The sequence below is a fragment of the Limanda limanda genome, chromosome 9 (genome assembly GCF_963576545.1).
Source record: "Limanda limanda chromosome 9, fLimLim1.1, whole genome shotgun sequence".
NCBI classification, from domain to species: Eukaryota; Metazoa; Chordata; class Actinopteri; order Pleuronectiformes; family Pleuronectidae; genus Limanda; species Limanda limanda.
In genome coordinates, this window is record NC_083644.1 from 8,565,406 (window position 1) to 8,581,592 (window position 16,187).

The 16,187-nt window shown below is 43.7% G+C and overlaps 1 protein-coding gene and 1 non-coding gene across 2 annotated transcripts in view; one reads left to right on the forward strand and one right to left on the reverse strand.

Moving 5' to 3' along the window:
• hmcn1 (hemicentin 1) overlaps nt 1-16,187 on the forward strand; it is a 79,233-nt gene that overhangs the window by 32,904 nt on the left and 30,142 nt on the right. Inside the window, exons 15-40 of the mRNA XM_061077931.1 lie at nt 141-299; nt 945-1,136; nt 1,223-1,318; nt 2,920-3,047; nt 3,137-3,281; nt 3,781-3,893; nt 4,583-4,742; nt 5,345-5,510; nt 6,071-6,198; nt 6,919-7,170; nt 7,428-7,523; nt 7,728-7,922; nt 8,016-8,146; nt 9,427-9,574; nt 9,798-9,924; nt 10,036-10,190; nt 10,302-10,580; nt 11,586-11,867; nt 12,803-12,911; nt 12,998-13,167; nt 13,400-13,554; nt 13,869-13,992; nt 14,145-14,246; nt 14,908-15,084; nt 15,392-15,543; nt 15,691-15,814. Of these exons, the coding sequence (XP_060933914.1) occupies nt 141-299; nt 945-1,136; nt 1,223-1,318; nt 2,920-3,047; nt 3,137-3,281; nt 3,781-3,893; nt 4,583-4,742; nt 5,345-5,510; nt 6,071-6,198; nt 6,919-7,170; nt 7,428-7,523; nt 7,728-7,922; nt 8,016-8,146; nt 9,427-9,574; nt 9,798-9,924; nt 10,036-10,190; nt 10,302-10,580; nt 11,586-11,867; nt 12,803-12,911; nt 12,998-13,167; nt 13,400-13,554; nt 13,869-13,992; nt 14,145-14,246; nt 14,908-15,084; nt 15,392-15,543; nt 15,691-15,814 (4,065 nt within the window). The remainder of the gene's footprint in view (nt 1-140; nt 300-944; nt 1,137-1,222; nt 1,319-2,919; nt 3,048-3,136; nt 3,282-3,780; nt 3,894-4,582; nt 4,743-5,344; nt 5,511-6,070; nt 6,199-6,918; nt 7,171-7,427; nt 7,524-7,727; nt 7,923-8,015; nt 8,147-9,426; nt 9,575-9,797; nt 9,925-10,035; nt 10,191-10,301; nt 10,581-11,585; nt 11,868-12,802; nt 12,912-12,997; nt 13,168-13,399; nt 13,555-13,868; nt 13,993-14,144; nt 14,247-14,907; nt 15,085-15,391; nt 15,544-15,690; nt 15,815-16,187) is intronic.
• On the reverse strand, nt 12,430-12,511 carry trnas-aga (transfer RNA serine (anticodon AGA)). Its single transcript has one exon. It is a non-coding gene; the product is annotated as a tRNA-Ser (tRNA).

Consider the following 16,187-nt stretch of genomic DNA (forward strand, 5'->3'; position numbering starts at 1 on the left):
CCATGAAACATTAATAAAAAGTCACAGAATCATTTATCTTGAGTAGTTTTTAGCCTTATCCTCAACTTGCTCACACTGCCCAAATAACTATCCTTAACAGCTGATCAAACTCGATTGCTGTATTTTATTTGAATTTTTAGGTGATGTCCAACTGCATTCATCCTCTCTCTTGGACGTGGACACACTCGGAGGGACGCTGACCATCAAGGAGACCCAGAAGGTCGATGCTGGAGACTACAGCTGTGTGGCCGTCAATGCTGCCGGCACCTCATCAGGACTGATCTCTGTGGATGTTGGAGGTGAGAGCGGCAGCTAGTTTAGTTCATCTCGTAAAAGCACGACAGAGTCTTTGCTTGTTTCCCAGTGTTGAAACTCCCATCTCGACAGGATCCCAAACTGGATTATTTCGGTCCATGTCTACTGTGACTAAATGTTTCCGATCTGGACAATAAAGCACAATTAACCCAGCTAGTTAGACAAGCAGGTCTAGATTTGAGGGATAAAAGCAAACACTTTAATTGGAGCCTTAAACTTGCTGTCATGGCTCTGACTAATCTGTGATGTATACTGACACGCAGGCTGCTTTGGAGCTGTGAGTGAATGATGCCTTTGACAAACCAAGCAAACAACATGTCTGGTTTATAACTAAGCATACCAACACATGGGTGTGTCTGTACCCATGCATGGTTCACAGTGGGAGGTGGATTTTTGCACAAGCACACAATTCAAAAACAGCCAACAATTCGTTTCCAGAGGCTGATAAATCTGGTGCAAATTCAGTGTTCCCATTTTTCAGCTTTTGTACAAATATAGACTTTTGGAATCTAAAAACAAGTCCGAGCCAACGTGACGGACAGCTTGATGGTCCGTGGGATCTATTGCAGATGGACGAGTGTCCCCTAAACCTTTTGACCTTTTGTAATCTTTAACTTTGACCGTTCCAGCCGCTCCCAAGTTCACCCGAGAGCCGTCAGATGTGGCGTCAGACATCGGCTCCAGCGTGACGCTGCTGTGCCACGTCCAAGGTTACCCCGAGCCACAGGTCACCTGGCGCAGAGAGGACAGACGGCCCCTTCTCAACGTGTCCCGCACACATGGCACCGTCACACAGAGCAGGGGAGGCCTACATATCACCAGTGAGTTTATCAATTATATGTACATTCATGTACATTAAACAAGTAGATACTCTTTGTTTACACCTCAACATCCCTCTGACCATCAGGCCTGTGGGTGGAGGATGAGACGGTTTATATCTGTGAGGCTCAAAACCACTTTGGCCGGATCCAGGCTGAGGCCAGTGTCACTGTGACTGGACTTGGTAAGAGTGTTGCTTTATTTCAAATGTTGTTTTTTCTGATGGGATGTTGATCTTTCTTTATCTCCAAGACTAGAAGCTTTGTGCTAATCTAAAAGTGGCAGATAATTAAAGGTTTGTCTTCACATGTAGGCTCTTAATGAGATTGATTTGAGTTTGATTGATTTAGTGACTATGTTAACACGGATGCTTTTTGGGGTTAAGGTAATCAAAATGCTGTTTTTCATTGCTGCGTCCTTTTCAGTCATAATTGGATTAATATCTCAATAATGGTGTTATTGCTGCCAATCATCAAGGGGAAATGGCAATTGTTTGTCTGCTGTAAATTAAGTGAGGGAATACAGTTGTGTTGAAGAATCTAGCAACTGTTCAGGAAACCCCAGTCCCCCTGTGAAATGTTCTTGTACTTCATAGAAAGCCCCAGGGCAACAAAATACATACACACACTCACACATGGTCCATTCCTTTTTGCAAAACCTGCATTTTTCCAAGTCTTTACATTGTCTAAGATAATTTTACGTTTTCGTATCAGCTCTGTTTTCTGAAACATCTTTCTGTAAGTCTTTGAGTGTGTGTTTGGTTTGGTTTCGGCCTCAACACATGAGTGTGATTTCATTAGCACCTTCCAGTGGGTGTGTTTGAACACATGTGCCTTGTTAAACCACTGTTTCTGTTTCACTGTCGCTCTACAGTGGAAACAAACCGAGCACTTATATGTGGGCCAGAGGTCAGAAAGCACAGACCCACCCAGATGACACACATGTATTACTGCCCCACTGCCCCATTTCCCTGCTGACACACACACCCAGTGCAGAGGGACGTATACAGTAGTTTCTTTTGGACGGGAAAGGAAGTAGAGAGCAGGGAAACTAGCGTATCAGTAGCATTTGTTTAGTGTGTGTGTGTGTGTGTGTGTGTGTGTGTGTGTGTGTGTGTGTGTGTGTGTGTGTGTGTGTGTGTGTGTGTGTGTGAGAGAGAGCACTTGTGTTGCTTTATCCCCAAGCTTTATCCCTAAATCGTAAATGTGTGCAATAAGAATTTAACCATCGCTGCTCCCATATACTAGGTATTCATATTTTTGTCTTGTTCCAGTATTTTGTAAATATTTTGTATCTTATTATTACTTCATTTATCGTATTATTACTATTACTGACTGTGTTATTGCTTATTCTTTATTTATTACTTACTTTACACCCTTTTTTTGCAGCGTCACTTAAAAAAGTGATGCATTTGTTTCTATATGAATCTTGAATACCATGAAGAGTGTGTGTTTATGTATGTGATTCTTTTATCAGCTATGGAAAGTGTGTACTGTGGAAGCTGCACTGTGTTTATAGCAACCAAACATTCCCTATTCATTATACAATACTCACACTAACATTTAAACACATCCTTTGATTTAACACAGTGGAAAACACCTTCAGGCTTAAGTCTATTATTGTGTCTCAGATATGAAATCGGATTGGGTTGTGTTAATCAATATGGTTTCTTTGCATATGTACCGTCAATCCTGCTAATATGAATCTACCTGATTTTAGCCTCATTTTCTTGAGCACAGTCTCCTTGTTATTCTCTGACACAAATTACTTTCATGATGTCTGTAGTCCTGCCTGTCATCGCGTTGAGTCCGGCTGTGCTCAGTGTGATCGAGGACCAGCCGCTGACTCTGCCCTGTGTGCTACTGGCTGGCAACCCGCTCCCTGAGAGGCAGTGGCTACACAACTACGGCCTGGTGAGGACACACAGAAGACGCTCATTTTGCATGACTCGTTTTTACCGTGTGTCAACTCAAACCGATTTATTGAATGTGTGATTTGTCAGGTAACATCAGACCAGTATGTGACGGTGAGGAGGGACGGCAGTCTGCATATTGAGAGGATCCGGCTGGACGATGCCGGTGACTACACCTGCTTGGCAGAGAACGTCGTTGGAGCTGCCAACGAAACCACCACTGTCAACGTATATGGTGTGTACACAATGACATAACTAACCACAAGCACATGGAGTTGCTTAGTCTTACTTTGAAAGCTGCATTGTACGTGTCCCACCAGCACATGTAACACCTCTAGCCCTGAGGATATGATAGAAATATCTGAACTGAATGGGCCAGTGTGAAATGTGTACGACATATGCATATAATGTATGTTACACTGTAAATAGCACATATTAGAAAGTGACTTTGTTGTATAGATAAAACATATTTTCCATTTCCAAGCTGATGCTCCAGGAGCTGATCTTTTGTTCAGACTCCCAGGACTAAAGCAAAACAAAATCAGGACTGATAGTTTGGGAACATATCAGTTCTAGGAGTTCACGTAGGCTTTCTCCAGATGTTCTAAGACACGTGGTTCTGTAAACAGAGATAACGTAATACACAGTACATACAAGGAATGCAATCTACTAGATTCTAAAAATACTTGATGCACAAAAAATGTGTCTGACAGTATTTTGTCTTGTGTTTCCAGTGATTCCTACCATTCAACATGGCCCTCAAGTGTTCAGCACGATTGAGGGGAATCCCATCTCTCTGCCCTGCCGTGCCGGTGGAGTACCCAACCCAGAAATCACCTGGGCCAAGGTCTGTATTGCCCTTAACTCTCCACGTATACAGGCCGATGAGAAGGGTTATTCTCAAGAAAACCAGTAAACGTTCCTGTCAGTAATCAGTAATCAGGGTAACTCTATATTTGTCAAGCAATGCTCACTCCATTGATTTGTTATGGAATATTGTCAAAATGTGTGTCTGCACCGCACCATGAAATCAGTCCTACCTGCATCCGTTGGTTTGAACAGTGAGCTCAGCCTTGACTTGTGTATCGGTTTTGTTCTCTTTTAGTTTGTATGTGGGCTGATCTTTTACACCAGTTGTAAAAGCGTTGCTGTTAAAGTGCCCAGTGCTGCAGGGACGTATGAAACTAGACTCTGCTGAGTTATGCACCAGATGCTCAAAAATGAAATTACCTCCGATTCCTTTGCTGTTCTCTGTAACATCGATCCAGTCAAATGCGGTAAATCCTGTCTGATACAAAAGGGAAATCCAAATATGACACATTCCTGATCCTGATGATTGTTTTGCTTAATATGATTGTATAAACATTAGCGTTTCATTCCCAGCAGGGAAGAGAATCAAATGATTAATTCAAACACAAACCAAACAGCCTTTCTGGTCTCAAGTCAGTGTCGGTCGCCGTGTCAAATGTTAACAAAGCCGAGTTAATGAAATAAACTCTGGCCTCTGCCCTTTCCCGGCTGTGATTTGTTTTGTAGGGTGGGAAGCTGCTGTACTTGGGTGGTCCGGCCTTCTCCCTGGATTCTGACGGCAGCCTTCTCATCGCTTCCCCTTCTGGAAACGAGACCGGAGAGTTCATCTGCACAGGCACCAACGCAGCCGGCTCCGCCTCCAGGAAGGTCCAGCTCACTGTCTACGGTGAGTCCGTCGCCAGGCTGCACGGAAAATAAACAAGAAGATCGCTCCGTGGCCGCGTAGCTCCGCCAAAGCTAACGCCCGATCTCGCTATGTTAACGAAAGTGAAAACATGTCCGGATCTGATCTACTGCTAAATGTAATGGAGCCCCAAGCTCCCCTCAACATTTCATGGAACACGGTTTGGCAGTTTTTTGCATAATTGACAAACAAACAAAGATATGGGAAGAAAAACACACCAGCCTTGATGGGGATAATGAGTTATATGTAGAATGTCATGTTAACAAATCATTAGTTAATTCATCCTGTGACATTTTGACAATGATCATCATGACTAGCATCTAAGGCTAATTTTATTGTTCACCTAGAGCTAATTGAAATAAGTCGAGGAATCATCACTCGCGTAATTGGACTAAAACAGTTTCAAAATAATCACACCCCTAATACTCTGAATCGGTTTCACCCTTTTTTTCCAGATAATAAAATAAAAATCTCTCTCTCATTCTTTCTGCCGTCAACTCTCGACCTTGATACTAAATATTCACGTATAATGGTTTGTCTATAAGTTGGAATAATGGTTTCTGTGTTTGTCTGCCCACCCTCAGTCCGTCCCAGGACCAACGTGGATGGTGCGGGATTCTCAGCAGAGCCGGTGAGGATGTCGGTGATCGAGGGTGAAGATGTTGTTTTGCCATGTGAGGTCCACAGCGTCCCGCCTCCCACCATCAGCTGGGCCAAGGAGAGGCAGCTCATCTCCCCTTTCTCTCCCAGGTTAACACACACAACATGGCCACACACAATGCTCACAACTCCTTGTGTATTCATGAGATTGCTGATTACATTTTCACTTTATTAAATCGGATATTGTTCCGCCACCTTAATTCAAGCTGAGCCCCACCACAGCGGAAAAACCTCTTGCTGGAGAACACAGTTACATTCATATTTTAAAGACACTCAAAAAACCTCCATGCTGTTTTGATTGCTGTGCTCTGTGTCTGTCGACTGTTCATAACCTCGGGCCATGGTTTGTGGTTTTTATAAGATGACTGGGTAATCGTACTCCTCTCTGTGATCTGCTGCACCTACTGTGCGGTCGCCACAGCAGCTGTAATTGTGGTTGATGGCAGATTAGACAGAATTATTATACAGAGTATTATTTTACAGTCACAACTGAATAACTCATTGTGTGTGTGCTTATTTTTCTTTAGCCTGCTTTGCAAGAACTACTGCTCCCATAAAACATCACTTTACAGTTTGTTTTCTCTGTGTGTGTGTGTGTGTGCTTGTGTGTGTGTGTGTGTGTGTGTGTGTGTGTGTGTGTGCTTTCCTAGGCACACTCAGCTTCCCTCAGGTTCTATGAAGATCTTGGAGAGCAGGGTGTCAGACAGTGGACTCTATGTGTGTGTTGCCTCCAACATCGCTGGAAACCTCACACAATCCGTTGCACTGAGTGTTTTGGGTACGTTCATTAGATCTGGTATTAACGTCCTTCCTGAGAGATGTGATCACAAGTTGACAGCTTTTGGTTCGTCTGTTCACAACCGGCATTAAAAAGAGCCCTGACTGTTTCTCCTATGACCACCTCCTTCCCAGCACAAGCGAGAGAGAGAGAAAGAAAGATTTTATCCAATTAGAAAAAGTAGTCATTATGTGGGGATCAGTGTTTATATTCCAGCCATAAAACATCATATGCTCACTGAGAAGCTTAAAGATTTATTGTGAAACTGGACCAGAAGACATCATATGTGGCCGAGGACACATTTGTGTTCACACAGAGAAAAGAATGTGGCCACACCTCCTCCTATTGTGGTGTGAGTGATCGGATCTCAAGATGGATGTAAGTGTGGTCACACCTGAACTTAGAGCTGTATGCTAATGATGGATCACTCAGGTTGGATGTTGATAGAAGGTCTTAACGGGGTCATGGAGGCATTTCATAACAATATGATGATGGATCAGTGGTCAGAAGTGTGAGTGTTGGAACTCCGGTGTGTCTCAGCAAATAATATATTTATATATAGATATATCATTCAAACTACATTATAAAATATATGATCAGCTTATTGAAAGTTGCATTCATGGTTTACCACACACTATAGATATTAAATACCTAAGTTCCTGTGTGATAGATGACAGGTAAGGTGCTAAAAGCTATTGAACCTTGTCCTCTGTTCTGCAGTGCCCCCTAGCATACAGGCCGGCCCGAGGGTAATAAAGGTCCAGCTGGCTCACCCTGTGGAGCTGCCCTGTGTGGTGAGAGGAGTCCCGGAGCCCACTCTGACCTGGACTAAGGGCGGTCAAGGTTATCCAGTGTCCCATGATGGCAGCCTGGCACTGAGACATGTGGGACTGGATGATGAAGGAACGTACACGTGCACAGCCACCAACTCCGCAGGCAGAGACCAAGCTCGAGTTCAGCTTCTCGTGCAAGGTTGGTTTCAGTGTCAGATTTGGTACAAATGTTTACTTGGACTCAATAAGGAACTGATTAGATTTTAGTGGTCAAAGGTTAAGGTCATGGTGGCCTCTTACGTATCTAGGGAAAACTGAGAACTGAAACTGCACTGGTTGACGGAGGCATTCAACCACATGTACAGTACAGTACAATATGTGCAGTACAGTTGTAGTTTTTTGAATGAAGATTGGCACAGCACCACACCAGTACTCAGTGATTGTTTGTGCTTTCAGTGCCACCTGTGGTCGAGGTACTGGAGCCGCCCTTCAATAGTCCCCTGCAGGAGAGAGTGGCAAACCAGCGAATCGCCTTCCCTTGTCCTGCAAAAGGTAAAGTTATCTTGTTCTTCCATATGATGAAGAAGAAGAAATTCTACACAATTTCCTTATCCCATGTAGACAGTCCCATTTTTATTAAAAGTAACATTTGTGGTTTATAAGTTCTGCTTTAAATACACAAAAAAAACATTTTTTCTCCACAGCTAATGCTTGATGTTTGCTATTCTATTCCCCCTGCTTTCTGTTATCCTGCAGGTCTTCCCAAGCCGGTAATTCGCTGGTTGCGTAACGGCCAGGACCTGACTGGTAACGAGCCCGGCGTGTCCATCCTGGAGGACGGCACTCTGCTGATCATATCCTCTGTGTCACCGCTGGACAACGGCGAGTACGTCTGTGCTGCTGTCAACGATGCTGGATCCACCGAGAGGAAATACCAGCTCAAAGTCAACGGTGATTGAGCTGCTCGTCGAGTCATTCATCAAAAACTCCGGTGTTCCTCTAATGAACTGTTATATGTAACGATCACCTCTGAAACCTCCACAGTGCCCCCGGATTTTTTTGAAAATGAAACGCCGGGCAACATGTCGGTGGTCCTGAACCAGCCGACCAGCTTGTTGTGCGACGTCAGAGGAAGTCCGACCCCTGTGGTCACCTGGTACAAGGATGGGACTATTGTAGGTGAAACCCCTCTGAACACGCTAAGTTTTATTTTGGTTAAAATCCAGTTAAAGCAACACTATGTACATTTTACTGGAGAACGGCGCCCTCTGCAGCCACGAGGCGAATAATCGGCTCCAAGCGTTCAAGTGGTTTTCTTGTAGAGAAAATCTATCTCTGACTATGTTGTGCAACTCACTGAACTAACAGAAAAATTAACAGATGATATTACCCATCATCCGTGGCTTCCTTTACCAGAAGAGCTGCAACTGTATCAAAGAAATCAAACTCTGTTTAGAATTCTTCTTATTTTAATAGATTCCTGCCTAATATTGGTAAAAATTAAGTTTTTCATTGACTTCTTTTTAACTTTTACACTTGAACCGGCTGGGTCAGATTCTGACGATTGAAGCTGTGACTATCAGTCCAAACTTCTTACAGGGGATGGTGGCCACTCACCAAAGTTACATAGAGCAGGAACTGAGTTTCAGGGTGGGGAGTGCAAATGAAAACAGTTCCATTCTCACTGTTCCAAGTCATTGTGTCATCAAACTAATTATGAAGCTGCTGTTTTAAGGTAAAAAAGTTCTGTGTAATGTTTTAAAATCATTACGCACATAATCAAAGCGAAATTCTCCTTGATCTTTACAACTCTAAAAACCCGCACATCAGAGACAAAGTCAGAAAGATTAAGTAACAAGCTGCCTCTGCATAACCTACTTACGCTGTGGTCTAGTTCTGTGAGTCATCTACAGGGATGAAAGCAATGAGAGATCATCGTGACCTTTCCTTTTCATTTATTAGTGAAAGTTCTCATGAGTGAACGTCGTCCAACAGAACAGACCAGAAACCGCCGTGGATCCTTTGTGAGTTTCAAGGCCGGCCTCGGTGGCAACATCCTCAAAAACCGTTATGACCAAATAATTATGATGAATTGATATGAGAGGAGGGAGACTGTAACATCCCACTTACTTGGCTGCTCTCTGCTCCCTTGGCCGCCTTGTAAATTTTTCCCTGCGAGGCACAGATGGGAAAAATCGGAGCGCTTACTTTATTCTGCTAATTACCAGTAATTTGAATCAGGATTCTCTGTTCCTTAAATGTTTCTGGCTCTGGGCAGCAGCTGAAAACGTTCCATGTCTTCTCCACTTCTCCAACGATTCCCAAACAGCTGTTGTTTTCCAATTGAGTCTGAATTAAGTCAGATCCTTTCATCCTCTTTGCATTTCCTATAGTTTAACTTATGTTGATTTTTGCTGATGTATATTTGATTTCATTTATTCACGTTGATTGACAGGTGCGGGCTAGTAGCTCCATCCAGCTTCTTGATATGGGGAAAACCCTGAGACTACTGAATGCAGCCACAGGGGACGCAGGCGGCTACAGCTGTACAGCCATCAATATCGCTGGCAGCAAAGAGAAAGACTTCTTCCTGGATGTACTGGGTGAGGAATCGCCAAGAATTACAGAGAAAGTGCTCTGTGCAGAACTGTGGACTCAACTGAACTGAATTAACACTGTGTTAAAGGTTTAAACCATTTTAATACACAAGAACAGATCCTTGAAGAAGGTCTTTGACTGAAAAGTACTTGATGATTATAAGAAAAGGATATACATTTTTCTGACGCATTTTCGACTATGGAATGATTCTGTCCCTTCTTGCCACAGTCCCACCGACCATTGCCGGGTCAGGTTCTCCTGGAGATGTGTCAGCCATTCTCAAACAGGAGATCAGTCTTGAGTGCAAGGTGCAGGGAGTGCCCTTACCCACAATCCAGTGGTACAAGGACAGGAAGTAAGTGCCAGCTAAAATGAAAGAATAATCACATAAGATGGAACGGCTGGGTTAACAATTCCCTCTTCGACCATCCCTGTCCTTCTCATTTCTTTTTTAAATTCTCACCAGACTGGTGTTTCTTGGGGATCCGAATCTGGAGGTCACCAACAGAGGTCAGGTTCTGAGGATAAAAAGTGCCCGTCTCGGGGACCAGGCCCGGTACCAGTGTAGTGTCACGAATACGGCCGGGAAACAGTCCAGGGACTTCAACCTCAGTGTCTATGGTAAGAACAGCCAGGTGCTGGGTGCAAAGCCTTTTCTCAGAGTTGTATATCAGTACAAATATGTTCACATGACCAAATACAAATACAGATGTTATCATACGATTGTTCCAGTGCCCCCCACCATCAAAGGAGGTAACTCAACCACAGACGTCACCGCCCTGCTGGCCATGGTGGTGACGCTGGAGTGTGAAGCCCGCGGCGTGCCCCTCCCTGTCATCACCTGGTACCGAAACGGAGACGCCATCATGTCCAACCGCCAAGCTCAGTACGTAGAGCGAGGCCACTACCTGAAGATCCCCCGAGCACAGGCGTCCGACGCTGGTCTGTACACCTGCAAGGTGACCAGTGTGGCTGGGAGTGCTGAGAAGAGCTATGAGCTGGATGTTTACTGTAAGAACCTGACATCTGATATCTACTCACATTTTCATTTACAGTGCAATGCATGTCCGCTTTTTTTTCCATAATGGCCAGTGTGGAGATTACACCTCAACATATCTTCACTAAAAGGTCTTTGACTTTGCACTGCTTCACTTTATTAGCATAACATTTGCCACGTGTGATGTTCACATGTTTTGCTATGGATTACTTGAGGTTGTGAGCTACAACTGCATGATAGCACATGTGATATCTTTCATTAATCCATCTTCATTTACTCCGACCCAATAACTTCTATACTGATGCTTACAGCTCTGCAGAAATGTCACAGGTGTTACATTTATCTAGATAGATCCTTTATATAGACCCTGTAGTTGCAGGGTCTATCTACACGCTATTTTCGAACAGGGGCCTGAGAAAATGAATCAGGTATTTTAGATTAGATTCAACTTTATTGTCATTGCACAGTACAACTTGTACTTATACAATGAAGTGCAGTTTAGGATCTAACCAGAAGTGCAAAAAAGGCAGTAAAAGTGCAGAGTATTGTGCATATTTAAAGTGGAATGTGTAAATAAATAAGATATGTACAGTAAGACATATATATGGAATAGAGAAATATATATGGAATAGAGAAATATATATGGAATAGGTATGAAGAGTTGAATGAAGAGTTGAATCAGATTGTCAACCTCTAAGAACCTCAGGCTCCTCTTGTCTCGTGTGCGTTGTTGAGCTCTGCAGCCTATTATTGTATAAAGCAGCTTTAAGGTATTTCCTTTCACTCGCGATACATGGAGACATTTGCAGCAGTCGAGAATAATTTCAAACAGCTGCGGATATTTGGCAAACGTGTTAATAGAAAAAATAATTGATCCGTGAGGACCACAAAAATGGATTTGAAGTATAAAGCAATTACACATGTTGTTGGCTGTTGAAGTATGAGATGCAAATTAGATATAAGTCAAGCCTAAAAGTCTGCAATGCATGAACTCTCCTTTTGTTCTGTCCCCCCCCCAGTGCCTCCTACCATAGCAGGTGGAGGTGACGGGCCCACGGAGAAGACAGTGATCCTCAGCAAGTCTCTGATTCTGGACTGTGAGGCCGGGGGTCACCCTCCGCCCTCCCTCACCTGGCTGAAGGACGGAGTTCCTGTGCACGATGGTGAAAGCGTCCGGGTGCTCGAGCAGGGGAAGAAATTAGAAATCCTCTCTGCCACCGTCTCGAACTCGGGCCGCTACGTGTGCGTGGCCACGAGCATCGCCGGGGAAAAGGAGGTCAAATATGACGTCAGAGTTTTAGGTAAGAAAACAGACGAAAATATCTTTGAAAAGGAATAAGGCCATATTGTATATTGGAACTAATATGCACAGCACATTGTCACCATCAACAAGACACAAGGAGTGAGCAGTTGTGTTAAAGAATGTTAACACAATCTTAATGAAAAAAGAAAAAGTAGTAGCAGTTTTTGCTTATACCTGCTTAATAACCAACAAAGTGTTTTATAGTCGCTGAGAGGCAGGACATATTTTTAACACTGCTAGGCCAAGGTTATTATTCTTTATTACATAAATCAGAAACCATCCTGATAAGCATGCTAAAGAGAGTTCCAAGTTAAAAGTGGTACTTGTTAATATAAATAATTTCATTTCAAATTGTTTTGTATATACTTCTACCGCGTATTTTTTCATCATACTGTTTCTGTGCTATATTTAAAGGCTCAGAGTGTTTGTGTAGCTGCAGGGTCGGTGGTGCCATCTGCAGTGCTTTCATTTCTGTGAGAGGCCTAACAACCTTTCACCGCGGCCTGTCATGTGTGATTTATGCTTTAACGACTCCTGTGACAGCTAAGAAAACGTTGAACCGTTGTCGGCAGGATTCGAACCTGCGCGGGGAGACCCCAATGGATTTCTAGTCCATCGCCTTAACCACTCGGCCACGACAACATGTGTAATCTGAGCTGATGCTGAGTTTTTCGGCTGAGGCAGTTGCGCAAAAACCACGTGTGCATTCCACATGAGAAAGCAACACGTGCTACTTCACTGTGGCCCTGCAGAGGATTCTTATCTCTCCTTTCGTCTTAGAGCAACAAAACATGAATAGTGGAAAAATAACTCATTGTTTATTCTGACATGGTTTATGTGTTTTTAATGTAAATACAATCTATTTTGGAATTGAACATGCTTTTATTGTGGTTTTCCAGAATCTAACTTTTTTTGAAATATTCTCTCTCCCAGTTCCTCCCTTCCTGGACGGAGCTGATGATGTGACAGACAGCACGGTGATACTCAACAGCCCGTTGGAGCTGGAGTGTGAAGCCACAGGAACGCCTCCACCCATCATCACGTAAGATCTACATCTCATGCATACACCGAGATAAAGACACATGAGTGAAAACACAGATTCAGCATAAAAAATTCTCAACTTTCCAGGTGGTATAAGGACGGGAAACCAGTCCGACAGAGGGAAGGCCTGCGGGTGGCCACCAGCGGCCGGCGGTTGATCGTGTCCCGAGCTCAGGTCTCTGACACGGCTCGGTTTCAGTGTGTGGCCACGAACGCAGCAGGGGAACATGAGCGGGACTTCAATGTGGTCGTACATGGTAAAACATTTCAATCTCATCAATAGTTTTCTGGAAACAAATGATGAATAATCTCGATAGTTTTGCACATGTTCTTATTGTGATAAATGTGATTTATGCTTTAAACGCAACGCACAAGGACAATCCCACTTTGGGTAAATACTAATCTCTGCCTCTTTATAATTTCCATCTTCCTAATTAGCGGTTCATAAGTGTTTGTTAGGAAATAAATCTATCATCTTCTGCTCTGCAGTTCCTCCATCCATCCGCACCACTGGGCCTGCAGAGCGTTCGGTGGTTCTCCACAAGCCCGTCAGTCTGGAGTGCATCTCCAGTGGCATCCCTCCTCCAAGCATTACCTGGATTAAAGATGGACGGCCTGTCGACACAACACAGGAGCACCTAAAGGTTGCTTTTTTAAAAGTTTTTATTTACTATTCATGGGAACCAGTCCTCTGACAAACACTGTTTTCAGTTTTATCGTAAATTGAATAATAAGTGCTTTCGGTTTCAGCACGGACCCATGATTGGTTGCATGTTGACAAAAAAAGTTATATTTTCCAGCTGTTACCTTGAGACACAGGAAAAATGTTCTCTTCCAGAGACACTGACATGTATTATAAACTTTACTCATCCTTTGTGTGTGTGTGTGTGTGTGTGTGTGTGTGTGTGTGTGTGTGTGTGTGTGTGTGTGTGTCTGTGTGTGTCTGTGTGTGTCACAGCTTGAGTCTGCAGGCAGGATACTGAAGGTCACAGAGGCGAAACTGGAGGATTCTGGGAGATACACCTGCCTGGCCACCAATGCAGCCGGTGAAGCCCAGCAGCACATTCGGCTCAGTGTCCATGGTAACGTGAAGATAAACACAGCACTCCCTCGTCTCCCAGACTCTGTCACGTCATGCATCTTCACTCTCGTTACCCTGTGACTAGGTGGAGACACGAGAATATCATCTAACAAATTGTTCTTCCCTGTGTGTGTTACTGTGTGCGTCCCTCAGAGGCTCCCTCCATCCCTTCCTCTGGTGAGATCATCAACCAAACCATCGTGTCAGGCTTCCCCACTGAGCTGGAGTGCAAGGCCACAGGCAGCCCATTACCTGGTAGGACAGCTCTCTAACGTCACCCCCCCCCCCTCCCTCCTCCATCATGCTGCAGGGCGTAGTTCCCCCTGACCGCTCACTTGGACTTGGCACTTCTCCTTCTTTCCTTATCTTTAACCATTAGCAGAACAGCGGAAAATTGATCTCAGATGACTCCCTGCAGGCAGCTTCACTTTCCTCCCACTGCCTTTCTTTCCAGTTGGATGCACCACTGTGTCCAAGTCGAGTGCAGATAACCAGTCAGCAGCATTCCCAGTAAACATTAGCACTTTTATTCTTGGGATGTTTCTGCATTTAATAATGAATTGTATTTGTTTGATGAATCACTTAATGATCTAATTGTCTGCTCTCTGCTTCTGTGTCAGAACCTCTCCCGACCTTTAGGGTCACCTGGCTTTGGTTTACTTCCTTTTTTGATCATGAAAACTAAACATATTGAAGCAACTTTTGTTTTATGTGCAACACATTTCTGCCACAAACGTCAACATCTAGCATCTGCTCTTAAATACCCTGTTGCTTTTTATTGAGTCATTGTTTTGTGTTTGTGCAGTTACTACCCACTAACCGTTATTCCATTATCTAATGTTTATCTAAAAATAAATGTCGTTTCCATGTTTTTTTTTGTAATGCACTTTCAAATACTGTTTCTTCCGTGCTTCAGCTATCACTTGGTACAAAGACGGTCGACCTCTGACCTCTGCCGCTGGGGTGACCATGCTGAAGCGTGGTCAGCTGCTGGAGATTGAACGGGCTCAGCTGTCGGATGCTGGGATTTACAGATGTGTCGCGGTCAACCTGGCTGGAGTTGCTGAGATATCCCACAACCTGCAGGTGTTTGGTGGGTGACTCTTTCTTTTGTTCTTTATACTTTTCACAAAAGTTTGTGCTCATCCAATAATACGATTATTGTTATCGAGCCAGTACAACTGCCTCAACCTTTTTCAGACTGTTTTGATTGGTTCCACTCTCATTTTTTTCTCACTATAAAAGATCATGAGTCAGGGAGATATTACCTTCTGGTGTCCCTCATGGAAGCTACCTCGGTCCTCTGCTTTTTCACCATACATGCTTCCTACAGATCCCATAGATTCCTATAATATTCGATATTTATTTATGACCATTTCCTTCTGTTTTGTGCTCTGCAGTTCCTCCGGTGATCTCCAGCCGGGGGGGTACAGTGACGGTTGTGGTGAATGAAGCTGCCAGGCTGCAGTGTGAGGCCACTGGTGTTCCTGTACCCAGCCTCACATGGCTCAAAGATGGCAGCCCTGTGGCAAGCGTATCACACGGCATACAGGTACACACAGAAGAATGAAGCAATTCATGTTCGAATGAAGCTCTGAGATATGTTTTGTGCCATGCAAACAATGGCATTGGTTTGTATTGTTTGTATGTAAGTCTGTGCTGTCAGCTGGTCTGTGATCAGTGTGTGTCTCCCTCTCAGGTGCTGTCTGGTGGCAGAGTCCTGTCACTGAGCAGTGCTCAGGTCAGTGATACCGGCAGATACACGTGTGTGGCCGTCAATGCTGGAGGAGAACAAAGCAGAGAGTACGACTTACGGGTTTATGGTGAGTACATTTGTCAGTAGCTGTTACATACAGCTAATTTGCTGTCCATATATAACATACGTGTATATACAGCTAAATACTTAATAGTCACTCCTAGTAATTTATATATTAGGGTTAATCTGTGGATTTCAAACAACCTTAGTCACCAATTTTGGTAATGTTGTGTCACGCAATGGGAGTTGTATGAAAAACAGAATTAGTTTAAAGAGTTTTAATTCAATGTGGAAATGTATATTTTATCATCATTGTTAACCACAATTTAAATAAAATGCTGCACTACGATATGGTAATGTGGTAAATAGGATAAAAAGTGGTTCAAATGATCTGATGAAAGCTTTGAAATGAACTTGAAGGCAGTAAAATCTCTGGATTT